The sequence below is a fragment of the Adiantum capillus-veneris genome, chromosome 20 (assembly GCF_014529385.1).
Source record: "Adiantum capillus-veneris isolate H3 chromosome 20, ASM1452938v2, whole genome shotgun sequence".
Classification (NCBI taxonomy): Eukaryota; Viridiplantae; Streptophyta; class Polypodiopsida; order Polypodiales; family Pteridaceae; genus Adiantum; species Adiantum capillus-veneris.
Window position 1 is genome coordinate 78,726,130 of NC_140950.1, and position 21,943 is coordinate 78,748,072.

Here is a 21,943-nt window from a genome sequence, read left to right on the forward strand (position 1 = left end):
GTTGGATTGCTTTGGTTTTCCCAGATGGAGTCATATTGTCGTGCCTTCTTGCAAGGGGAGCAAGCATGCAGCTGTTGGATCCAGAGGGAGAGCTATTCATTTCGAGCTTCTTCTTCAAAGATAAGTGTTTGGACAGAAGTAGGATCTTCTTCAACACTTCTGGAGCAAGTTTCTATGGCTGTGTTTTCTTTGAGGAGATGGATTGGTAGATTTGTTGTGCCTTTTGCAAATGCACGTCTTACTTGGAATTGTCAACTGAGCTACCTCTCCAATGGGTAGCAGGTTGATAATTTGGTTGTACTCTTGTACCAGATTGTGGAGTATAGATGACAAGAGGGGGATCTCTTCCTTCTTGAAGCAAAGGATGCTCTTTGATTTTTTCCCTTGTCCATCTAAGGATGGCAGTTCCAATTTCGGCTTAGTTGACTCTTGTTTATCCAGTATGCAGCAGTTAAGGTGCATGTTTCAATGCATGTGTTGAAGTTGGCTTTGACAGGCTGAGGGGGATACTTCTATCTCCAGAACCACTTCTTGTTTGACCATCGGACTTTCCTTGATGAGGTTTAGAGGTGGAGCATGTGGTGACAGACCCTTGGCCAACAATCACAACATTTCAAGGAGGTTTTGTTGGAGTGTGGACTTCTCCTATCTCCATGTTCTCCTCTTCCCCGATGGTAGTGTGGCCCTACCGATTTGGTCATTCTTTTTCCCTTTTGTGAGCTTGTCGGTACCCAGTTTACGATCTCTTGTGAGCTTGTCAGCACCAATTATGGGACAAGTTTGCAACCTTCTATGGGCGGTTGTCTTGATAACCGACTGCAGATTTGTCAAAATCCTTTGGATGACATGTTTGCACATAGTGTGACAGTTAGTGGGGACATCTAGTTCCTACTCCCACAGTCAACAACATTTGGATGCTTCTTCCATAGATCCTTTTGGAGAGCTCCAACCTTGGGGGCAGCTCTTCGGGTGCAGATCTGGCCACAGCTAGCTAGTATAGCGGGTTCTTGACTTGCAGTTTTTTGCCTAGCCTTCTGGCATGTTACAGATCAGCCACAGCATTCTTCACGGACTTGTTCCCCGAGCCGGTCGCTTTACTCTCCCCTTTGAGTATTGGCATCATGTTGTGTATTGGATAATGATTGCACAGTTCTCTTGTGGATATAATCACTTTAGCACAAGTGGATAGGACAGTTTTGGTGAAGATTTTAAGGAAGCTGTAAGGTGCAACGCAAGAATGTTGAACTTTGCTCAAGATGAGTGCTCCGAACTGTGCTCAAGGGTTCCTTTTACTTACGGAAGGGAGAACCTTCCGTTCCTGTAGTGAGAGAGTGCAACGGACACAAACAAAGTGATGAACATTGTGAATGAAGGTACTAAGACTGAGAGATAGAGAGAGAAGAATACGACCAGAATGTTGTCAAACTCTCCTCTGAAGGCCAAAACTCTCTATGGCGAGAGCGGTCTATTATTGATTTGCACAAATCTCTACAATGCTTTGGACTTGCCGACGATGTCAACGACAATGAGGACGACGATGAGACGGGCTGAAATCTGCAAATCTTTATCTGCTGAATTCTCACTCTACGTCGATGACGATGTCGATGGCGACGATGCGACGACGACGCTCTGAAAACGCAGATGCTGAAATCTGCATTTTCCGGGCTGAATCTGCAAACCATGCTGGATCTGACCGTGCGGCGAGAATCTGCTACGAGGTTCGGGGTGCTACTGTGGTGTGTCTGTTGAAAACTAAAAACGCTGGTCCTTCTTGAGGTCTTGTCGCAACAGAACTGCAAAACGCTGGCTGTTATGCTGCTCCAAAACGCTAGGGCTGATTTGTCTTTCTGTGGAAAATTGCTAACGCAAGGGCTGATCTGCAATGCAAACACCAAGGCGGGTCTTCAAGGGAAAAACGCTAGATCTGCTGCTTGGTGGGGGGGGGGGTTCCTGCTGAGAAGTTGCCTGTTGAACCGGAGTTCCTGCTGCCTCTTCTGCCAGAACGTGCTAGCACTAGGTGTACTTATATACATGCTTAGTAAATTTGCCCTACCTAGTTCCCAACAAAAGTCACTTAAAAATAATAAGTGAAAAATGTCAAAAAGAGGGAAAATAGGTCTATGCACTGTAAAAATGCTCTTGATAGATTCTGATGGAAATCTGATGGTCATGCTGTGTGCAACCAGAGGATATGCATCTAATCTAAGTGCCTGGACATGCACCGTCTGCGAACAGACTCACAAAAGTGTCAGATCACTTCCTATTCTAATTGAACTGAATCCATGTCCTGAAGTAGCTTGTCCACGTACACATAGGGTTAGATGTGCACGTGACATCCCCTCCTTTTCAAAGTGAGGTATTGGTACCGAACTATATGGCGTCAAGGGAGATCGCCAACAACGTCTGGAATCCTGGAAAGGACTCTTCGCCGGCCCACTCTGATGCATGGGTCATGCGATACTTGAACTTCATAAAAGTCTACAACGTTTTCTTCCTTGGGCCGCGCCGAAAGAGACACAAAGTCTTCTGAGTCTCCTTCTGAGTCTCCTTCAATGCTTCAACTTTGTTTATGGACATAGGTCCATCTTCTTCAAGAATCTCCCAAGGAGGAAAATTCCTGAAACCACTTCCAACACAAAAACATGAACATACCCATTCCATGTAAAGAGACTGGAAAAATACTATTCCTTCGAAAAAATTGTGCATGCAATGCAGATGAACAAAGTGACAGAGTGCCAAACCGTTCATCAAAAACACGCAAACAATGGGGTCGAATCTCGACTTTCTGATCTAAATCAATCAACTGTGACAAAAACACAATGGAAATGCCGATGCTTGATGCTCAATCATTCTTGTGCTCTTTCTGATAATGTGTCATGCCGAGGAAGAGACATGGAATGTGAATTCCTTGGGTGCAAACATCTCATCTTTTCATGAGTAATCCGCATACATCCGTGCTCATTCATGAGTGAATCGTGCTCATCGTACAATATGGCATGCCTGTGAAAAGGGATCACATAAGGACAATGACTAAAATACAGGAAAGCATCACGAATGAAACACTCGAACAATGCGTGCTGACTAATCACTCGAACACATAATACTTTCTGTGGGGGTTCTTTGGACCTCGACTCGAGAGCCAAGATCGGTTCTTCGTGATCGATTGAGTTTGCAATGAGGATAGCTTCACTAGACAAAGTATCAACTAAACCATCATCCTTGTGAACAATCACAGTTTCTTCCTGCAAATCATCATGCTCGTGAATAATCACATCTTGATCATGCAAATCATCATGTTTATCCTGTGTGTCGTACTTTGGAGAAGACAAGACTGAGAGAGTCTCCTTCTTCCGAATCTCTTTAAGCTGAGCCTGCACATTAGAAAATAGTAGTACCAATGCGGCTTTCCTTTCGTTGTGCTCACGCTCTACTTCAGCTCTTCTTTCTTTGTGCTTGCGATCCATTTCTGCTTTTCTTTTGTTCAATCATCTCTCTTGATTCGTCCAATCAATCCCAGTTTCTCCTAAGGACAGGTGTTAGAGAGCGAGGGCTGTTTTGTGGCTGTGCCCGGCCAGTGAGGCAGGTTTCGCATGTCGGGATATGTCTAAGCCATGTTTAGCCGTGGGTTTTGGCTGGGTTCCATGGCCATTAGGCTCCTACAGGCCTTGAGTAGTTTTCCCCCTACCTTCTGTGGTGCCACTTCACCTACATGCCCTCTTTCCTCATTTATTTAGGGTTTATCCACGTTTTATCTGAGTCGTCAGCTGTAACAAACTTGGACATCCCAAGTCGAGATTCTACCGCGACACAGCAGAAATTCACTTCAAAACTGTTCACAAAAGACGACACGGCCCGGCATAGTTCCATGCCAAGAGGTATTGGCCCCAAAGATTGGCCCCCCTTTTGGTATTTCTTTTTATATTAATCTGTGTGCAAAGTACAAGGAAGTCCCTGGAAACTGACACTCATACTCTGCGTCCAGATGCTCTGAGTAATGAGGCCCAAAAGACCTATTTATTGTTACAAGGGTTGCCCCAAAAGTTTAACTCAAAAGCTTTGCTCCAAAATCTGCCAGCCAAAAGCAGCCAGCACAAATTACAGAATTCCGTACATTCTGCCACGTCAGCAGCCCAGCGCGTTTTGCAAAGAACCAACCACATCAGCAATCAGCGAAAATTGCGACATCCGTACAATTGCCACGTGTCAGTCTGTCAGCGTGATTTCCGGTGCGTTTTCCAGGACTGAGTCAACAGGGTGTGTGTGTCCAGGAGCCAGCTACGTCACCACTTTGTGACATCAGCTGGGCAGCTCGGTCGGGTAGCTTGGATCTGGGCCTATGTAGGGGCCCAAGGGGGTCCTCTTCAGAGTGAACTCAGCCCAGGCAAGGCGCCCTTTTGGGCAGCCCTTTCGGCCACCGTTTTGCAGCCAGAGGGGAGGGTAGGCCAGCAATTTTGCCGCCCCTTTCCCTAGCATTTTCAGAGCCAGCCCTCAAGCGTTTTTGGTTGGCAGATCTACAGTGGTTTGGCAGCAGTTCCGAGCGGCACTTGCAAGCTCTTTTCGTAGGAGCAGTGGGCAACAAATCTCCCCCTTCATGTCTTCCCCTCAAGGCATCCCATTCAGTGGGCATTGCAGCCATAGGCAGAGTACCTTCCCGATGGTGCCGGCCTAGGAGAGAGAAGATTTCCACCCTCACTAGAGGGCAACCATACCAGCACCCTTGAGGCGTCTCTCTCTCTCTCTCTCTCTCTCTCTCTCTCTCTCTCTCTCTCTCTCTCCAGGATGTGGATCTAATTGAGGTTTTAAACCCATGTTGAGGCCGTATCAGTGGTATCATGTGCAAGGGCAGTTGGCAGTGTCAGTAGCAGTCGCAGTTGTGTATACCTCCTGACTAACCAACTGGCATGTCAGATCTATGCCGGACCACCCTTGGTCACTTGTATGAGCAGCTTGTTATCAGAATCGAGAGCCTTTCCCAGACCTCTCTCTCTCTCTCTCTCTCTCTCTCTCTCTCTCTCTCTCTCTCTCTCTCTCTCTCTGTGTAGAGTCCTGCACATATATTGGTGCCCCTTTTGTACGACCCTATTTCTCTATGCCTCAAGCACACAGTACCTTAGGTCGCGTGCAAACAGTCTACTGCAGGCAAAGCGTGTGCAAGCTTTGAGGTTCAGCAGGCCGCATGCTGGATTGAGCAGTGTCGACTGTGTGTTGGCCTGAGTAACACGCACAAGGAGCAGAGAGCAAGTGACGACCACGTGTTGAGCAGCAGATACACAGCAAGGGAGTTTTCTCTATGAGGATGGACCAACCAGATGAGTTGGATGATACAAGTAGCTTCGTCACTCCACAAAAAATGCAAGCGACTTTCAAGCGGAGGAACAGAGAAAGTATACTCTCGCCAGGTTCTTTACGGGCAGGAAAACCATCAAAGTCAAGGATGATGTATTAATGGAAAGAATTCAAGTAATGATTAAATTAGAGCTCAGCTTTATGAGAGATGATATTAGGAAAGAGATGTATGCAAATGCGGATAACTATAAGAATTCTATGTATGCAGATATGAGGAAAGAATTGGATGAAGCGATGCTTGGTAAACATGATGAGATGTACGCATCCTTGAAAGGGGAGATGCAGAATTTAGTGCGGGCAAAAGTGAATGTTATGGAATGTATTATGCAGAAAAAATTAGATGAGGCAATTGCAAGCTTTGATGCCTGGAAAACAAATGTGGAAAAGTGCATAAAGGAAAAGGATGCAGTGATTGAAGAGCTTAAAGGGGAGCTTGCAGCTTGCAAGATTATGCCCAAAATGGAGAGGGAAAATCAGCCTTCGATGTTGAAGGAGCTTGAGGAAATTAAGGAGCAAGTGGAAACTTTGTGCAAAGGGGAAGAGCAAAATTCGAAAGTGGCCTCTTCATGGGTGGAGCGCCTTTTTAAAACACAAGAGAAGGTTGACGAAGCAGAAAAATGGATTGCGGGTGCAAAGAAAGGGAAGGCCCAGATGCCAAAAGCCGTACAGACTTCTACCATCATCAATATGACCATTGAAGAGGAACAGAAGAGGAAGAATAGAGCCCTGCATGTGCGTATTACAGGTATCAAAGACACTGGAAATGTAGAGGATGAAGTGAAGGAACTCTTGCAACGCATGGGCATCCCGGAACCTACGCATACAGGTGCTTAAAGAGTAGGAAAGAAGGGAATTGATGGAAAGGGAAATGTCAAAGAGAAAGCACTTATTTTGCGATTCCCAACTATGGAATCAAGGAAGGAATTCCTAAAGAAGAGACTAGCACTTAACAACACAGGGATATTTATGGGGGATGACCTTACTTTGGCACAAATAACACATATGCAAGAGTTGATGCCAGAGATTAAGGCAGCAAGGGAGAAAGGAAAAATTGCATTTTATAGAGGAGGGAAAGTAGTGGTTTTGGAAAAGCGCACAGCATGACGGTGCGAGACCTATGGGACCACACTCCGGATGGCGGCATGGAATTGTAATGGATCTTATAGGTTGGATGTGAGTGCTTTTGAGGATAGCTTCAGAGATAGAGACATTGTTTTTTACTCAGAAACGCATTTGATGTCTAGACAGTTGATGCCACGTGTGACTGGTTATTTATGGGAAATAGCTTGTAGACCAGATGCTAGATCCCAGCACGGGAGCCGGGGTTCAGAAGGTGTAGCTGTCTTATTCAAGGAGGAATTGCAGCCGCTATTACAGATAGTTCGGAGAGATGACCAGGCGAGATACATGTGGGTGAGACTAAGAGCTGAGACGGGCAGATTCTTATATATTGCTATATGTTACTTTCCCCCTAGTACTTCAGTCTATGCCTCACCCAGAGGACAATCTCCTTTCTCTATACTTGATGATGACATATGGGAGTTTTCTAGAGATGGAGATATCATTCTCCTGGGAGACTTTAATGCCAGGACGGCCAACTCCCAAACGGTATTCTATGATACCTCAGAGGAGATACTTAGAGAAGTGGATATTTCGGAGATGGGGCTTGACAGACACTCAACAGATAGGGAGCATACAGAGTATGGGAGATATCTCATGGAGATGACGGCTATGCATGGTTTGGCCATACTTAATGGAATAGAGATTTTTCCTTCTTCTGGGGGATTTACATGCTTTCCGCGCAGACATGGGGCTAGTACAGTGGATTATGTCATGACTTCACCGAGCTTCATTTCTAGTATTCAGGATCTTAGTGTGGGATCTAGACCTGTTGGAATAGCAGTGGACCATGCTCTTTTGACTTTTTCAGTCTCCTTCCAGTACAGTGCTTCTCAGACACCACAAAGGATTGCACACACACGATATGCTTTTACACCAGAGACCGACTCGGTGTATGTAGAGGAGATTTACAGACGGATGTGGGCAGCCGAGCCAGTTTATACTGTGGAGGAGATTACTACTCTATTGACTGAGATCTTGCATGGGGCAGCAACAGAGGCATACCCACATACTCGACCAGATCAGAGAAGACGTTCTGGGAGCATACCTCAAAATAGTTGGTATGATGATGAGTGCAGAGAGATGAGAGCTCAGATTCAGCGCGAGCTTGTACTTGGGGTGATCACATATAAACAGTCTTGGATTGCTCTTCGGCGTCTAGTACGACGGAAGAAGCGGGCCTTTTTAGCCCAGTTGGAACGTGATTTGTATCAGCTCTTTTTGAGTCGAGATTCAGGGGAGGCCTGGCGTTTCTTCCATGAGCACTCCCCCCCTCCAGTGATTACTTCTCCCGAAATTTGGGGTCAGTATGCAGCATCATTATATACAATACCGGGGCAACCGCCTCTACCAGGCCCCCCAGAGCCATGCCCAGACACCAGTACCTTCTTTACCACTGAGATGGTGAAGAAGGCCATTGACAGGATGAAGACTAGGAGAGCATATGATCATGATGGTTTGGTGGCAGAGCACTTGATACATGCTAGAAATTTATTGTCAGAGGTTCTTGCGCGGTTGTTTAACCGAGTCATGTGTGAGGGACTGCCCAGGTCTTGGAGTTTATCTACTATTGTACCTCTCTTTAAAGCAGGGGATCCCAAGGTACCAGGGAATTACCGTACTATTATGGTAGGGCACACATTAGCACGGTTGTATGCGTCCATCCTGGAGCAGCAATTGAGTAAATGGGCAGAAAATGAGGGCATACGAGCAGCAGGACAGGCTGGATTCAGGAGGGGTTTCTCCACCTTGGACCATATTCTTACACTCAGAGCCATTATTGAGGAGGGTAGGGCACATGGGAGACGGATGTATTGTTGCTTTGTGGATTTCCGCAAAGCATTCGACACAGTACCGAGAGCCAAATTGATGCGCAGGTTACAGGAGTTGAGAGTGCCCACAGAGATCATTTGGGGGATCATGGCTTTATACGGCTCAGTGATTGGCCACGTACGCACTCCTGAGGGGATTTTTGACATTGTGCATTCCACTATTGGTGTGAAGCAGGCGTGTCCTCTGTCCCCTACACTATTTGGTATGTATGTAGATGAGGTTTCTGACTACATTGACAGAGAAGGCGATAGAGGTGCTCAGCTAGCAGGGACATGGATCCCTTTGTTACTATATGCTGATGATATTGTGTTGATATCAGAGTCACAGAGTGCATGCAGAGACAGTTGGATGCATTACACAGCTTTGCGGAGGATAGTAGATTGTCTGTGAACCTTGGTAAAACCAAGGTTATGGTGTTTAACACTACTCCGCAGTGGGTCAGGAGATCGGCACCTACACTCGTATATGGTCAGGACACTGTGGAATACACAGATGCATATACATATCTTGGGGTGGTATTCTCGGGACCGAGGTTTGCTCTGAGGAGAGCAGCAGAGACTAGACTGTCTAGAGCATATGCAGCACTGGGAGGGCTAGAGAGGATTTGTTTGCAGGTTCAGTTTCAAGAACCACGAACAAAGCTATGGCTTTTTGATACTTTGGTTACTTGAGCTATGCTTTATGGGGTACAGGTGTGGGGACCATCTGTGGATCATGACAGGTGGAGGAACATGGAGAGGCCCTTGGTATCTATGATCTCTCGGATGATTAGAGCCAAGTCCTCTGTACCACATGCGATTATTCGAGCGGAGCTAGCAGCCCCTCCTATAGAGATTGAGGCTATTACCAGGTCAGTGTCCTTTTTGCACAGCCTATGGGATACACGTGGAGGCAGATACGCTAGATTGGCTCTGGAGTCTTCTAGACAGTTAGCGACGCAGGGAGACACATCATGTTGGTATGCGCAGATGACCTCTTGGTTTCAGAGGCATGGTTTCAGCCTAGATAGACTGCCTCCTTTTCAGTATTCCCTGGATGCACCTTCACTACCAGTCACACGGACGGAGATCACTAGACTTATTCGTCAGGATCTTATACAATTAGACACCAGGAGGACATGGGTAGAGCCAGTGCAGGAGTTGGGCACGAAGATGGCTTTCTACAAGGAGCATCTTCTCCAACTCTCGGGAGATGGGTTTGTGATTCGTCCGAGCTACATGGACACTCATCTGTCTCATAGTTTGCGATGCGCTATAGGTCAGATCCGCACATCCTCGCACCATTTGGAGATTGAGACGGGCAAATTCAGAGGGATACCACCAGAGAGCAGGATATGTAAATTATGCGGTACAAAGCCAGAGACAGAGTTACATTACATATGCCACGGCACTGTGTATTATGAGATAAGAGGGCGCTTCCATTGCTTATTCAGGGAGGGCTTTGGACCCCTAGATAGAGTCATGAAGTATGAGGATCAGAGATGCCTTGGCTTATATCTACTTGAGCTACAGCGGCCTAGGGATAGTCTGTTGAGGAAACATGGAACACGACAGTCACAGAGACCGATCACAGATTTCTTTGGATCGGGAAAGCCAGGAGAGCAGCCACCAGCGCAGAGTTGTGCCCGCGTGCATACCAAAGACACCCTCATTGACAGGGCAATTGAGCTTGGGAGATCGAGGCGACCACGACCGAGACACAGGAGCACACTCCATTGACGGAGCCTTCAGCAGAGGATCAGAGACATCCTAGCACGACATCCGGAGTGTCATTGAGAACTTACTCTACACTTCATTTTCACTGTCACTACTCACTTCTCATTTTTATTTTTTGCATTCAGTACCTTTGTACTTTTGTATTCAGACATTGTACTAGTTTCACCACTTTGTATCAGCTGGTCTCATAGGTCATTTTGGCCTTGTGAAGACGTTAATATATCATATCTCTCTCTCTCTCTCTCAGATGTCCTATCTCTTTCTACCTCGGTGATCTCTCTTCTCCACAGTGCCTTGTTCATGCGTTTGGCATTGCAAGTGTTCTACCGGATCACGAGCCAGCTATTGTCTTCATTGCATCTTCCGCTGCCACCTTTGACACGACCATGCCATGCCAAATGCAAGGTGACAACCTTCCAATCAACAATGAGAGAAGAAGTAAAGGGACATCCAGGAATGTGTTCTTCAAGCTTCACAAAAATGATGTCCCAATATGCCGGTTGCCAATTACCAAAGGATGGCGTGACAATATGCGCACACAAATGTGACACTATATGAGTGTCCAGCACACAAATGTGATACTATGAGTGTCCAAGGTCGTTGCTACTCCACCAAGACTGGCAATAGCATAGCTTTTCAAGCTAGAACATGACCTCGCAAATCCAAAATATTCAGCCCTCCAAGGCGCTTGGGAGAACACAACTTGTCCATAGATAAAATCCGAAGACCCTTTTTGTGAGGCAAGGTGCGTCAAGAATGTTCCAAAATACTAGACATAAGGGACGAAAAGCGCAATTGAGACCAAGATAACAGAGGTAAGTAAAATTGCGCATAAGCCATGAGAATACACTGGACAATCCTGAGACGCACGTAGAGTGGCCAAGTCGACAGTTTCTAATAATTTACCTTGGAATGCACACGTTGGAGTACCCAATCAAGTTTCTACGCAACTGGTAGATCCCAAGCCAGCGGATAACCCAAATGACAAACTATGATGTGTGCAGTAATAGTCTCCTGGCCAGAACAGCTTATGCCAATCATACTCATTCAGAGGTAATAACTTGGATTTACAAAAATTAACTTTGAGGCGTGCTGCCAGTCCAAACAAGTGAAGAGTTTGCATAATTTGCTCCACATCATCATAGTGATTGAGAGGCACATATAAAGAGTTATCCGCATAGGCCTGGCCGATAAAGTGCTGCTCAAATGGTAATGTCAAGCCATGCAATCTACCAGTGGAGGTCAAGGAATCCAAACATACAAGTAGGGGGTGAGTAGCGATCGCATGAAGCAAAGCATTGAGAGGACATCCTTCCATTACTTAACGTCCCAGAGGCCGAGAGTCGATGCGAAATCGGGGTGTGTGTGTGTGTGTATGTGTGTGTGTGTGTGTGGTTGAGGATGTGGTGGATGCAGATGGTTTCACTTTTGAGTTTCCATTTGCCGCTCGCCACTTTGGATTGGGCATGCACTATCGCCAGATTTGGAGAGAATTACAGCAAATGTTGTCAGGTTTCTTGCCGGTTTCACCTTTGGCAGATGGTGATCGCATGTCTGACTGGAAGCTTGGGGAAATGCCATTTCGAGATATTTCTGCTGGCCGGGCATATGCTCTTTTGTTGCCTCGTCCATGGATTGCTGATCATTGCAACGCTATTTGGCACATGCATAAATCCGATATTTGGTGGCGCAGGATTATATCTGCACTATGGGAAAGTCGTTTGCCGTTGAAAGAGCGTTTGTTCCTTTGGCGGTGTTTACTTGGTGTGCTCCCAGTGGGTACCTTTCTTCGGATGCGCCGTATCCGCTCTTCATCATGTGTCCGTTGCTTATCTGCCGATGAGGATGTCTGTCACCTCTTGTGGGATTTCCGTGTCACTCGAGAATTCCTTCGTCGGTTTTCTGCGTGTATGCGGATACGTTTTCCCACGACGGTCTTCCATAAGCGGTTTTGGATTTTCGGTATCTTCTCGCCGACGTTGCAGTGCTTTGCAGCCTTCTTCACGTGGGTCAAGTTTTGGGCATACTGGAGCCTGTGGCGGGAGCGTAATGGCTATATGTTCCATCGCATTCATATGGATCCACTGCCTTTCTTCAAGATTTCCCTTCGGCAGTCTTTGAGGTTTGCCTTGGAAGTTGGTGATATCACAGCAGAGATACATCAGCTTTCTTATGAATGTTTTTAGCTATTCTATACCGCCGAACACTGTTGTGTTCCTTTCCTTGTACATCTTTTTGGTGGGTTTTCCTCTCTTTGAGGTTTCCCACAGATAGCTAAATCAAATTGATTTACAACAAAAAGTGTGTGTGTGTGTGTGTGAGAGAGAGAGAGAGATGGGAGAATGCTGCAGACCAGCACGGTGCAAGCAAGTGGCAGTCACACTGGGGTGGGCTGAGCACACAACTTCAGGGAATAACTGACCTACAACAGGAGAAGCTACAGAGCTGAGGCTATGGAGGCAACACGCAGCAGGGTAAGAGGTGAGGGGCTACGTAGTGCAAACTGTGGGCTGTAGAGGATACGGGCTGTGGGCTGTAAATGATGCAGGGCAGCAGGCTGAATAGACCGTGCAAGTGGGAGGGTGTGCAGGCCGATGCACAGCTAGTGGCATGCAAGTTCTCAGTCAACCAACTCTCTCTCTCTCTCTCTCTCTCTCTCTCATATCAGCAGACAGGAGGATATGTCAGTTATACCATGCACAGCCAGAGACAGAGTTTCACTTCATATGTCACTGCACAGTCTACTATGAGATTCAGGGACGCTTTCACTGTTTATTCAGAGATGGTTTTGACTCGTTAGATAGAGTCATGAGATATCAGGATCAGAGATGTCTCGAATTATTTCTACTTGAGATACAGAGACATAGAGACTCTCTATTGAGAGGGCATAGACAGAGAATCCCTGAGACGCATCTCAGATTTCTTCAGTCCGAGTACCATAGAGGCAAAGGGGCCACCACCACCACAGAGCTCGGTTCCCACCCATACACACACCAGTGGTACTCTCATTGATCGAGCCATAGAGTTGGGGAGATCGAGACGACCACGAATGAGGAGGGGAGCCACGCAGCACCCACAGAGATTGCGGCAGAGGATCCACAGGATTCTAGCACAACACCCAAAGTGTCGATCAAGATAGGCTTCATGCTATTGCTATATTTTATCATGGTGACACTTTTGCCCACTTTGTACCTTTATGGCATTATACCATTGCTCTGCTTACCAGCCACCCATAGGAGTCGGTAGCACTCCTATCTCAGTTTTTAGTTTTTAGTTTTCTTTGTTTGTACCCAAACTTGATACTAGACTCACCAATGTAATCAGTTTGGTCTCATAGGTCATTTTAGCCTTTTGTAGACGTTAATATATCATTTCATTTCTCTCTCTCTCTCTCTCTCTCTCTCTCTCTCTCTCTCTCTCAAGTGTGGTAAATTAGTTATCCCAGTTCCCTTTGTAGTATCAAGCCTCGAATTCAAGACGACTCCTATAGATCTTTGAGGTCTCTTGGAATTCTTCTACGACGTTAAAATCTCTCCTCTTTTTTTCAAAGGAGGCCTTGGACCCTTTTGAATCCTTTTGCATTACCTAAACAAATTACAAGGCCCATATGCATCTCAGATTAACTGGAACAGGTCAGTGAAAACCCCTGAGATATAACAATTACCACAATCCGAAGAAGGAAAACCGCTAGTGATATAAAGTTACAAGAGATGGGTGACACAAATTACAAGGCCCGTATGCATCACAGGATAACTCGAACTGGTCGGGAGGAAAACCCCTAAGATATAACAATTACCACAAACCAAAGAAGGAAAACCACTAGTGATACAAAGATACAAAAAAGGGTGAAACATCAAAGGCTAGGGAAAAAGGAGGGAAGGATGACTGCAGCAGAAACAAGCCACCCACAAAGAAGCTGAAAACTCCACCAAAGAATCTTCAATATCAGGCTTCAAATCTCCAAGGCCAAAAGGCGCACACTAGCAGAAGAGGCATCACCACCGCACATCCACCATACCCTCACCACCATCCACACCCTCACACGAACAACCACCAGTTGCCCACCAACCAAGAAATCAACAGAAACAACATGCAAGAAACCGGCAAAACATACAAGTGCACAACCCACATGTAAACACGCATCAACACACCCCCCAACACATGCCGAATACACCAGAAGCGGCACACACAAGACAAAACAAGTCCGCAAGCAATCAGACATCAATCAATCAGCAAACAGAGACTGCCAAGAAAAAGCCTGTGCAGAAAAACAAAACAGAAGAAAAACAAATCATCGCAGGCACAGAGATAACAAGCAGAAAAGGAGAAGGGGGGAGGGATGTCTGTAGGGAGCTGAAATAGCTTTATGCAATGCTGAAAGTCGTTCATCTTTTCAAGTAAATTTGTTGTGTTATCTCTGCAAATAAGATGGCACAGACATGCTCCTTGCCCTCACCATCCAGTAACAGCTCGTCCTACCTTTGCCAACACCCAGCAAGTAGGCTAGCACCATTACGACTGTGCGGCCCCATTGCCTCCGGTTGACCTCAAGCTGGGCTAGCATCATGGCCTATCCATGGCACTCTGATAGTGAACATATATGAACGACCACTCGGCCATATTGACATTGACCTCCACCCATACACCTCTTAAGATTCCAAGAATATAAAACAGGGAGGGTCCTCTCACCTCTACCAAGTCCAGACACTTCCAAGGCTACTCCAAAATCGTAAAACAAGACCCTTTGCCTCTACATGGTGCTCCTTAAGGACTGTCCCAAGATCGTGCATACTTTGGAGAATGCGGGTGCAGGTGCTCACAATTACTTAGAATGCAAGTGCATCGCACTCGTCGCAAATACATAGGCTGCAAACCCTAGTGCATAACCCTACTAACCCTACTCAATCCTCAAGTAATCAAGTCATTCCTGTAGATATATCCAAACACATGCACATATACAAAGATGTCTCCCACATAACAATTGCAGAGTCGCATGATGCAAAAGAAGAACAGGTAAACATCTTAAATTGGAGATTTTGTTCCAATAGTTAGCCTGTTTACAAAGCTAGCCCGGCCACAGAACCAGGTAGACCAAAAAATGATACAGCTGCACAAATAAATGGTATTTATTTACCACAAAAATACATGGCCTCAAAAGAATTGAGAACAAAGGTGGAAAATACGTGGATCACATCACAATCTCTGGCTTCAAGATGCTAGACTTGATTTCCTTGTGAGGTAAAACCACACCGCCATTGCTGTAAACTTCGTCACACAAGTGTACATCTTCACCCAGCACGGTCATGTTCTCTACTCGAGCCCATTGCCCCACAGTAGAATGCCACCCAACTATACTGCCAGAAATACATGCATGCTTCTTCACCCTCACGCCTCGCATGATGGTACATCTTGACAATCGCACCCCAGCCTCAATGACACAATTCTGTCCAATGCAAACATCAGGACCAATGAGGCACCCCTCCCCTATCAGCGCACTCTCATCCACGAGAACATTTCCAACCACATTTGCACCCTTTATGAGCTTCTCCGGATGGTTTTTTCTTAAAGAGTCCAAGTACAGCCGCAACCCTGTAATGTAGTCCTTTGGTTGTCCAACATCCATCCAAAACCCTGGTAAAACCATTGCAAACAGCTTGTTCTCCTGTGCAATCTTTGGAAATACTTCTTTTTCGATAGATGTGGGCCTCAACTCAATCCGATCAAGCACTTCAGGATTCAATAGATAGATTCCAGCATTTATCTTATTCCCAACAAAAATCTGTGGCTTCTCCACAAATCGTTGCACCTCTCCTGACGCCTCATCCATAACAACCACCCCATATTTTGATGGCTCATCCACCTGTTATAGAGCCGTGCAAAGGACAAATATTACAATAAGACAGTATGGCATGTGCACATCAGGAAATGAGTTAATGGTTTGTATATTCACCTTTGTCACCATAATGGATGCTTCCCCTCCATGTGACTTGTGAAACTCCACCATCTGTTTAAGTGGATACTCACTGATAACATCACTGTTGAGCACAAAAAATGGATTGCCAGACCCATCGAGAAGTTTGTCTCTTGCCAATGCAAGCGGACCTGCTGTGCCCATAGGCTCGTACTCCCTCGAGCACACAATCTTGATACCAAGTTTTTCTTCAAACCCCTTCAAAAACCCCAGCATAACCTGCAAGTACCACTTTTCTTATCATGCATGTGCAACAAAGATCAAAACTACGCACAAGCAGGGGAAAATCATAGAGTGATTGGCAATGCAAAACATGAAAAATCGAATAAGCAAATGTCCATTGTTAAGCATACTCGATGGTCAATCCAAACGAAGGTGTAATAAATCGTACAATATACTTGAAGCAAGTGCAGCTGTATTTTAATTGCCCGATCAATCACTTTCTTCAGCCAAACAAGCTCATTTTTTGTCAACTTTTAGCACCATGCATTATGAAGATGCTGATTTGCAAGAATCTACTTCATACTACCAATTCCAAATCTACGCAATCACGATTAGATCTGTGACTGGGTACATCATGGCATTTGATTTCATGTTTTGATAAACAGGCATAATAGAAAGGGGATGGCTACCTCAGGCTGGTAATTAATGGCCAGCACCACTTCCTCTACGCCAATAGCCTTGAGAGCTTCGATCTGTAAGAGGTGTAAAACGCCATTAAAAAGCATAATTGGAAGATGCAACCACCACACAGAGAGGGGGTGAGAAATTGATTTACCTGGTGGAGGATCATGGGCTTGTTGGCGAAATCCACAAGGGGTTTGGGTAAGCTGAGTGTGAGGGGTCGGAGTCTGGTGCCGAAACCCCCAACTAGAATAAGCGCCTTCATATTCTCTCTTCTCTGTGGATGAGGGCGTGTCTGAGAGAGAGTGGCCTGTCTCTCGGTGTTTGTGAGTGAGGCACAGAGAGTGGGATTGTGCCTCCGGAGTCCGCACTGGCGCTTGTCTGTGCACGAAAATTTTACCAGATACGTATAATGGGAGATTGTACGTTTATAACGCTCACGGGTAGTCGGACGGTCCATATATCAATGAGCTGGTTGATGTATAAAATGTGAAATTGCAAAACTATGGGACGTGGGCGGCAGAGAATTGACACGGTCGGGTCAATAGCCTGTGGATGCCATAAAAGAAAGAGGGGGGGCACACACAAAAGGGGGGTAACCCATTATTCACGATGAATGCCTACCCCCACCATGTTCGAGTTTCCTCCTCCTGATGATATATAGTCATGGCCATGCGCAAAAATCACAGTTGCAAAGTTCTTACAGTTTAATGCAAAATAAATTGAGATTGGATTTTTTTATAGTGTGCCCTTTGGGCGAGGTCAGGAATTAGATGACGTTGAGAGAGGAAGAAGCTCGCCTTTTGAGGAGTAAAAAACTTTCAATCAGAATTTAAAATTGTTTTAAGCATCTTGGTCGAGAGAGTATGTCTCATCTCACTGAGGTTCCCAATGCAAAAAATGGTCACTGGTGAGGCTAACTAAACCTCCCATGCTTGTAAATTCAACCCTCTATTAATTTGCATGCACAAGCTTTGGCAGGCATTAAAAGAAGCGGCGGGAGGGGTGTTCAATAGCCAAAAAAAAAAACCATATCAGAGGGTACAACAGTAGGCTTTTTTTTTAATATTTTCTCACATTTTTACATACACAAGAGTGTTAGAAAAACGATCCGTAAAAAAATTATAGATTCAAAAAGCTCCTTTCATTGTTGAAAAATTCACAAGCAAAGGGTTTTATAAATCATCATTGAGCCGCATGTGATATATAAGTTTTACATATTGTAACCGTCGACCAAAAAGAAAAACCAAAAAAGATCGACCTTATCACCTATGGCAATCCATTGCTCACATTTCAAAAAAAAAAACAAAGAATTTAACCTCACGTATGCCACTCCATCTGTCGCATTTTTCATTGTGTTTCGATTCTACTAGTATGTGACCCACACGTTGTTGCGGCTAATTAGAAGCCAGGCTTAAGTCTGTGACACTCCCCTCCCTCATCTTCCCCCAAGGTGGCAACATGTGCAAACATTCTCTATGCATCGATAAGGTAGTGCCAAATATATTCTTGGATTCTTCATTATTAACTAAGATCATCCTCCAAAGCTACGATAAGGCAATTATAATAACTAACTATCAATAGTGACATCTCATATAGAAAAATGGAGGAGATGACATCTAAAACCCTCTCAGAAGACAATTTAATGAAAATCCACCCACATCAATGTGTTTATCCTTTTAACCTTTTTGAAACATAAAGTGATTGTTGTCTGCTTTAAGTTGCTATATTGTTCCATTGACCTGGTTATTCCTTGATGTTCATTGGTTGGAAAATGAATTAGAGGTGATACATTTTTTTGCTCGTAGCATGGCTTAATTGTTCTGGGATCTATAGATGCGACGTATAACCTTGGTGTACATGGTGTATGATTTATGAGGATTTGCAAACTTGCATATCACATAATATTCCAATCATAATTTCTAAGATTTTGTTGTTCAATTAGCCAAGAAAGCTGATGCATGAGTTCATCTCTCTCTCTCTCTCTCTCTCTCTCTCTCTCTCTCTCTCTCTCTCTCTCAATCAAAGTAAAAGGGGATCTTCACATACAACATTGTTCATTACAAAGGAATACGCGAAACTATATAAAGTGCCATTGAGAATTTTCTCTGACAATATTTTGAAGTAATTGGCCCTGCAGATGCCTACTTACCTAACTCTTTGTTCACCTATGTGGTGTGTTAGGTATTGGACATATTTGATGCACCATGTGTGTGTGCATTGTAGGGGGCTTTGTTAATGGCATGGATAGGCTCTCTTGCCTTATTTATCTACCTGTCATTGTTTGAAAAAGAAAAGAGACATTCTTTCTCTCTTAATCACTTTGAATTAATAAAAATAAAAGAGTGTTTGAAAAAGAAAAGAGACATTCTATCTCTCTTAATCACTTTGTATTTAATAAAATAAAAGAGTGTTTCCATTATTATTTTGTAACTGAAACTTCAACTTACACACAATGCAGCCTCAAGCCATTACTACATACAAAGTTTAGTTGGTCATATCAACATAGCCTAACAAAATGCTCACAACTCTTCCTATTGCTATGCTAGCCCACTCACTCTTTCCAAGATTCATGATGATATCATCTAAACCCTTTCAAGGTTCTTTATTTGAGGATCCAAAAAACCGTGAGGTTAACCACATGTAAAAAATTACATGGAGCTTGGTCTACATATGTAGCTAGGTGAACATGAGATTGAGTGTGAGGTAAAGTAAACATCAATGAGTTTCAACCATCCAACCTTCTCATTGACTCTCCACACACTCTTTTTCTCTCTCTATTGTGTGATGAGAGATAGTGTTGGAACTTGGTGGGTGGAACCAAACCTAATCAAATTTCACAAAATTTAAAGCTAAATGTGCTTGTAAGAAGGAAATTGGTGCAGTGGCATCATCATCTTATTGTCCCAACACACTACAATGAAGTAGGAGACCCATGTCTTTGAAGCATAAATTTTCATACCAAGAAATCATTCTTTAAAAGTGATATCCCACACTTCATCATCATGACCATGCTTTGATAATGAATGATGATATTAGAGAGTGGCATTGAATCATGATAACCTTAATCATACTATGTTGATGGCTGAAGACTTCAAACATCAAATTAAATAATGAAACTGTAATAATTTATAACAATCCAAATTACTGTATAGCTATCAATTGCTAAAGCATGTTAATATTTGAGAGATGATTTACTGAACTCACCTTTAAATTCTTGAGCCTACCTTGTCATCTGCAAGAGGAAATAAGCTATTGAACTCACCTTTAAATTCTTGAGACTATCTTATCATTTGCACTTTGCACCTAAGCAGTGATCCAATTTAGCTCCCACTCCCTTCGATATGAAACATGGTATTGGGACATTTGGGAAGTGTTCTCCATTATTGCGCATACACTATACCCCTTGCAAGTATAGTAGGCTTAGCTTCTTACCCAGCTGGAGCGCTCGGCTTTTATCACATTCAAACGTGCTTTCCTCACATTTGTAGCCTCCCAGCTACTTCATGGATTCTCAATTGTCACCCTCATCTCCATAATCCCCACGCATCAAGAGCCATTAGTCAACCTAGAATAAAGCGTTTGACATGTTTGATTTGGTCCCATAGGTCATATTATCTCCTTTGATGACAATACTAGTCTCTTTGTGTGTGTGTGTGTGTGTGTGTGTGTGTGTGTGCGCGCACGCGTTTGTGTATTAATATGTGTGCGTGTGTGCATGTGTGTCTGTGTATATATGGGAGATAGGAGTAACCTTATATATTTATATATAAATTGCTTTATATAGCTATATGGGAACATGCTCTCTCTCTCTCTCTCTCTCTCTCTCTCTCTCTCTCTCTCTCTCATATTCAAACACACACACACATACACACATTTTTGGCTCTATGGAAGCTCGGAGAAGCCCTCCCTCCCTCATCCCCCCCCCCCCCCCCTCTCTCTCTATGGTTTCAAGTAACAAATCTTGAGTTTGATTTGTCAGATTGATCTCTAAGATCCCTTGGATTTTTTTCTACAACATTAGAACTTCTCCTCATACGTGTGTGTGTTTGTGTACATCTCTCCACATCTCTCTCTCTCTCTCACACACACACACACACACACATATATGTGTGTGTGTGTATCTATATATGTATGTATGTATGTATGTATGTGTGTGTGTATGTATGTATGTATATATATATGTGTGTGTGTATAGATATATATACACGTGTTTGTATTTGTATGTGCGTGCCTATGTATGTATGGAAGATGGGAGCAACCTTATATATTTATATATTTTTCACTTTAGTTGGCTATATAGGAGCATGCTCTCTCTCTCTCTCTCTCTCTCTCTCTCTCTCTCTCTCTCTCTCTCTCTCTCTCTCTCTCTCTCAAACACACACGCATACACATACACTCATTCTTTGGCTCTATGGGGTCTTGGAGCAACCCTCATCCCCCCTCCCCCCCCCTTATCTCTCTCTCTCTCTCTCTCTCTCTCTCTCTCTCTCTCTCTCTCTCTCTCTCTCTCTCTCTCTCTCTCTCTCTCTGAGTAACAAATCTTAAGTTTGACTTGTCAGATTGATCTCTAAGACCCCTTGGGTTTTTTTCTACATTAGATTCTTCTCGTGTGTGTGTGTGTGTGTGTGTACATCTCTCTCTCTCTCTCTCTCTCTCTCTCTCTCTCTCTCTCTCTCTCTCTCTCTCTCTCTCTCTCTCTCTCTCTCTCTCTCTCTCGTTCTCCAACCAAAACGAGGAGAGGAGAGGTGTGACAAGTCAAACTCAAGATTTATTACTCAAAGAGAGATTTATTACTCAAAGAGAGAGAGAGAGAGAGAGAGAGAGAGAGAGAGAGAACACGCTCCGCCTTGTCGAGTTCCCCTTGCTTTGCCGGCCTCCTTCTCTAGCAAGGCTCCGACTCGCCTTCTTGCTCCTTCTCTAGCTCGGAGAGAGATAGGCTCCTTGTGCAAGCCAAAGAGAGAGAGAGAGAGAGAGAGAGATCACGCTTCTCGTGCAAGCTCCTTCTGCTTCACGGCTCCAACCTCTCTTCACCACGTTCCCCCACAATCAATAACCACCACTACATGTCCTAAAAGCCTCTATTAATAGCCTCATCCCTCCCTTAGCAACGACGGCGCCGTCGTTGCTAGGGAGGCAAAAAAAACCACCCCTATGTGTGGCACCTCGACCGTCGAGGTGCACGGAACGCGGCGGAAATGGCCCCAAAATCTGGTCGTCCTACCGAGCTGAACACATTTCGCTTCATGATCAAACTCTCATGAGGTGTGCATCACTTGCAACGAGTCCTTCTTCTCCCTGCATGCGCTGCTCGCCACTAGTTTTTACACGCCAT

General features: G+C 44.7%; 2 protein-coding genes across 2 annotated transcripts; one reads left to right on the forward strand and one right to left on the reverse strand.

The window, feature by feature from the left end:
* The first annotated feature begins 7,068 nt into the window (after positions 1–7,068).
* LOC147432796 (uncharacterized) lies at positions 7,069–12,199 on the forward strand. The gene is made up of 3 exons (XM_086491991.1): positions 7,069–8,445; positions 9,561–9,915; positions 11,526–12,199. The coding sequence occupies exons 1-3, from the start codon at positions 7,069–7,071 to the stop codon at positions 12,197–12,199; spliced, it is 2,406 nt and encodes an 801-aa protein (XP_086348117.1).
* Positions 12,200–15,029: 2,830 nt separating this feature from the next.
* Positions 15,030–17,024, reverse strand: LOC147432797 (mannose-1-phosphate guanylyltransferase 1). Its single transcript, XM_086492614.1, has 4 exons — positions 16,763–17,024; positions 16,617–16,679; positions 15,964–16,203; positions 15,030–15,873 (listed from the first exon to the last, which is right to left on the reverse strand). Exons 1-4 carry the CDS (start codon positions 16,871–16,873, stop codon positions 15,202–15,204), a joined length of 1,086 nt encoding a protein of 361 aa, XP_086348740.1. The 5' UTR covers positions 16,874–17,024; the 3' UTR covers positions 15,030–15,201.
* Positions 17,025–21,943: the final 4,919 nt, after the last annotated feature.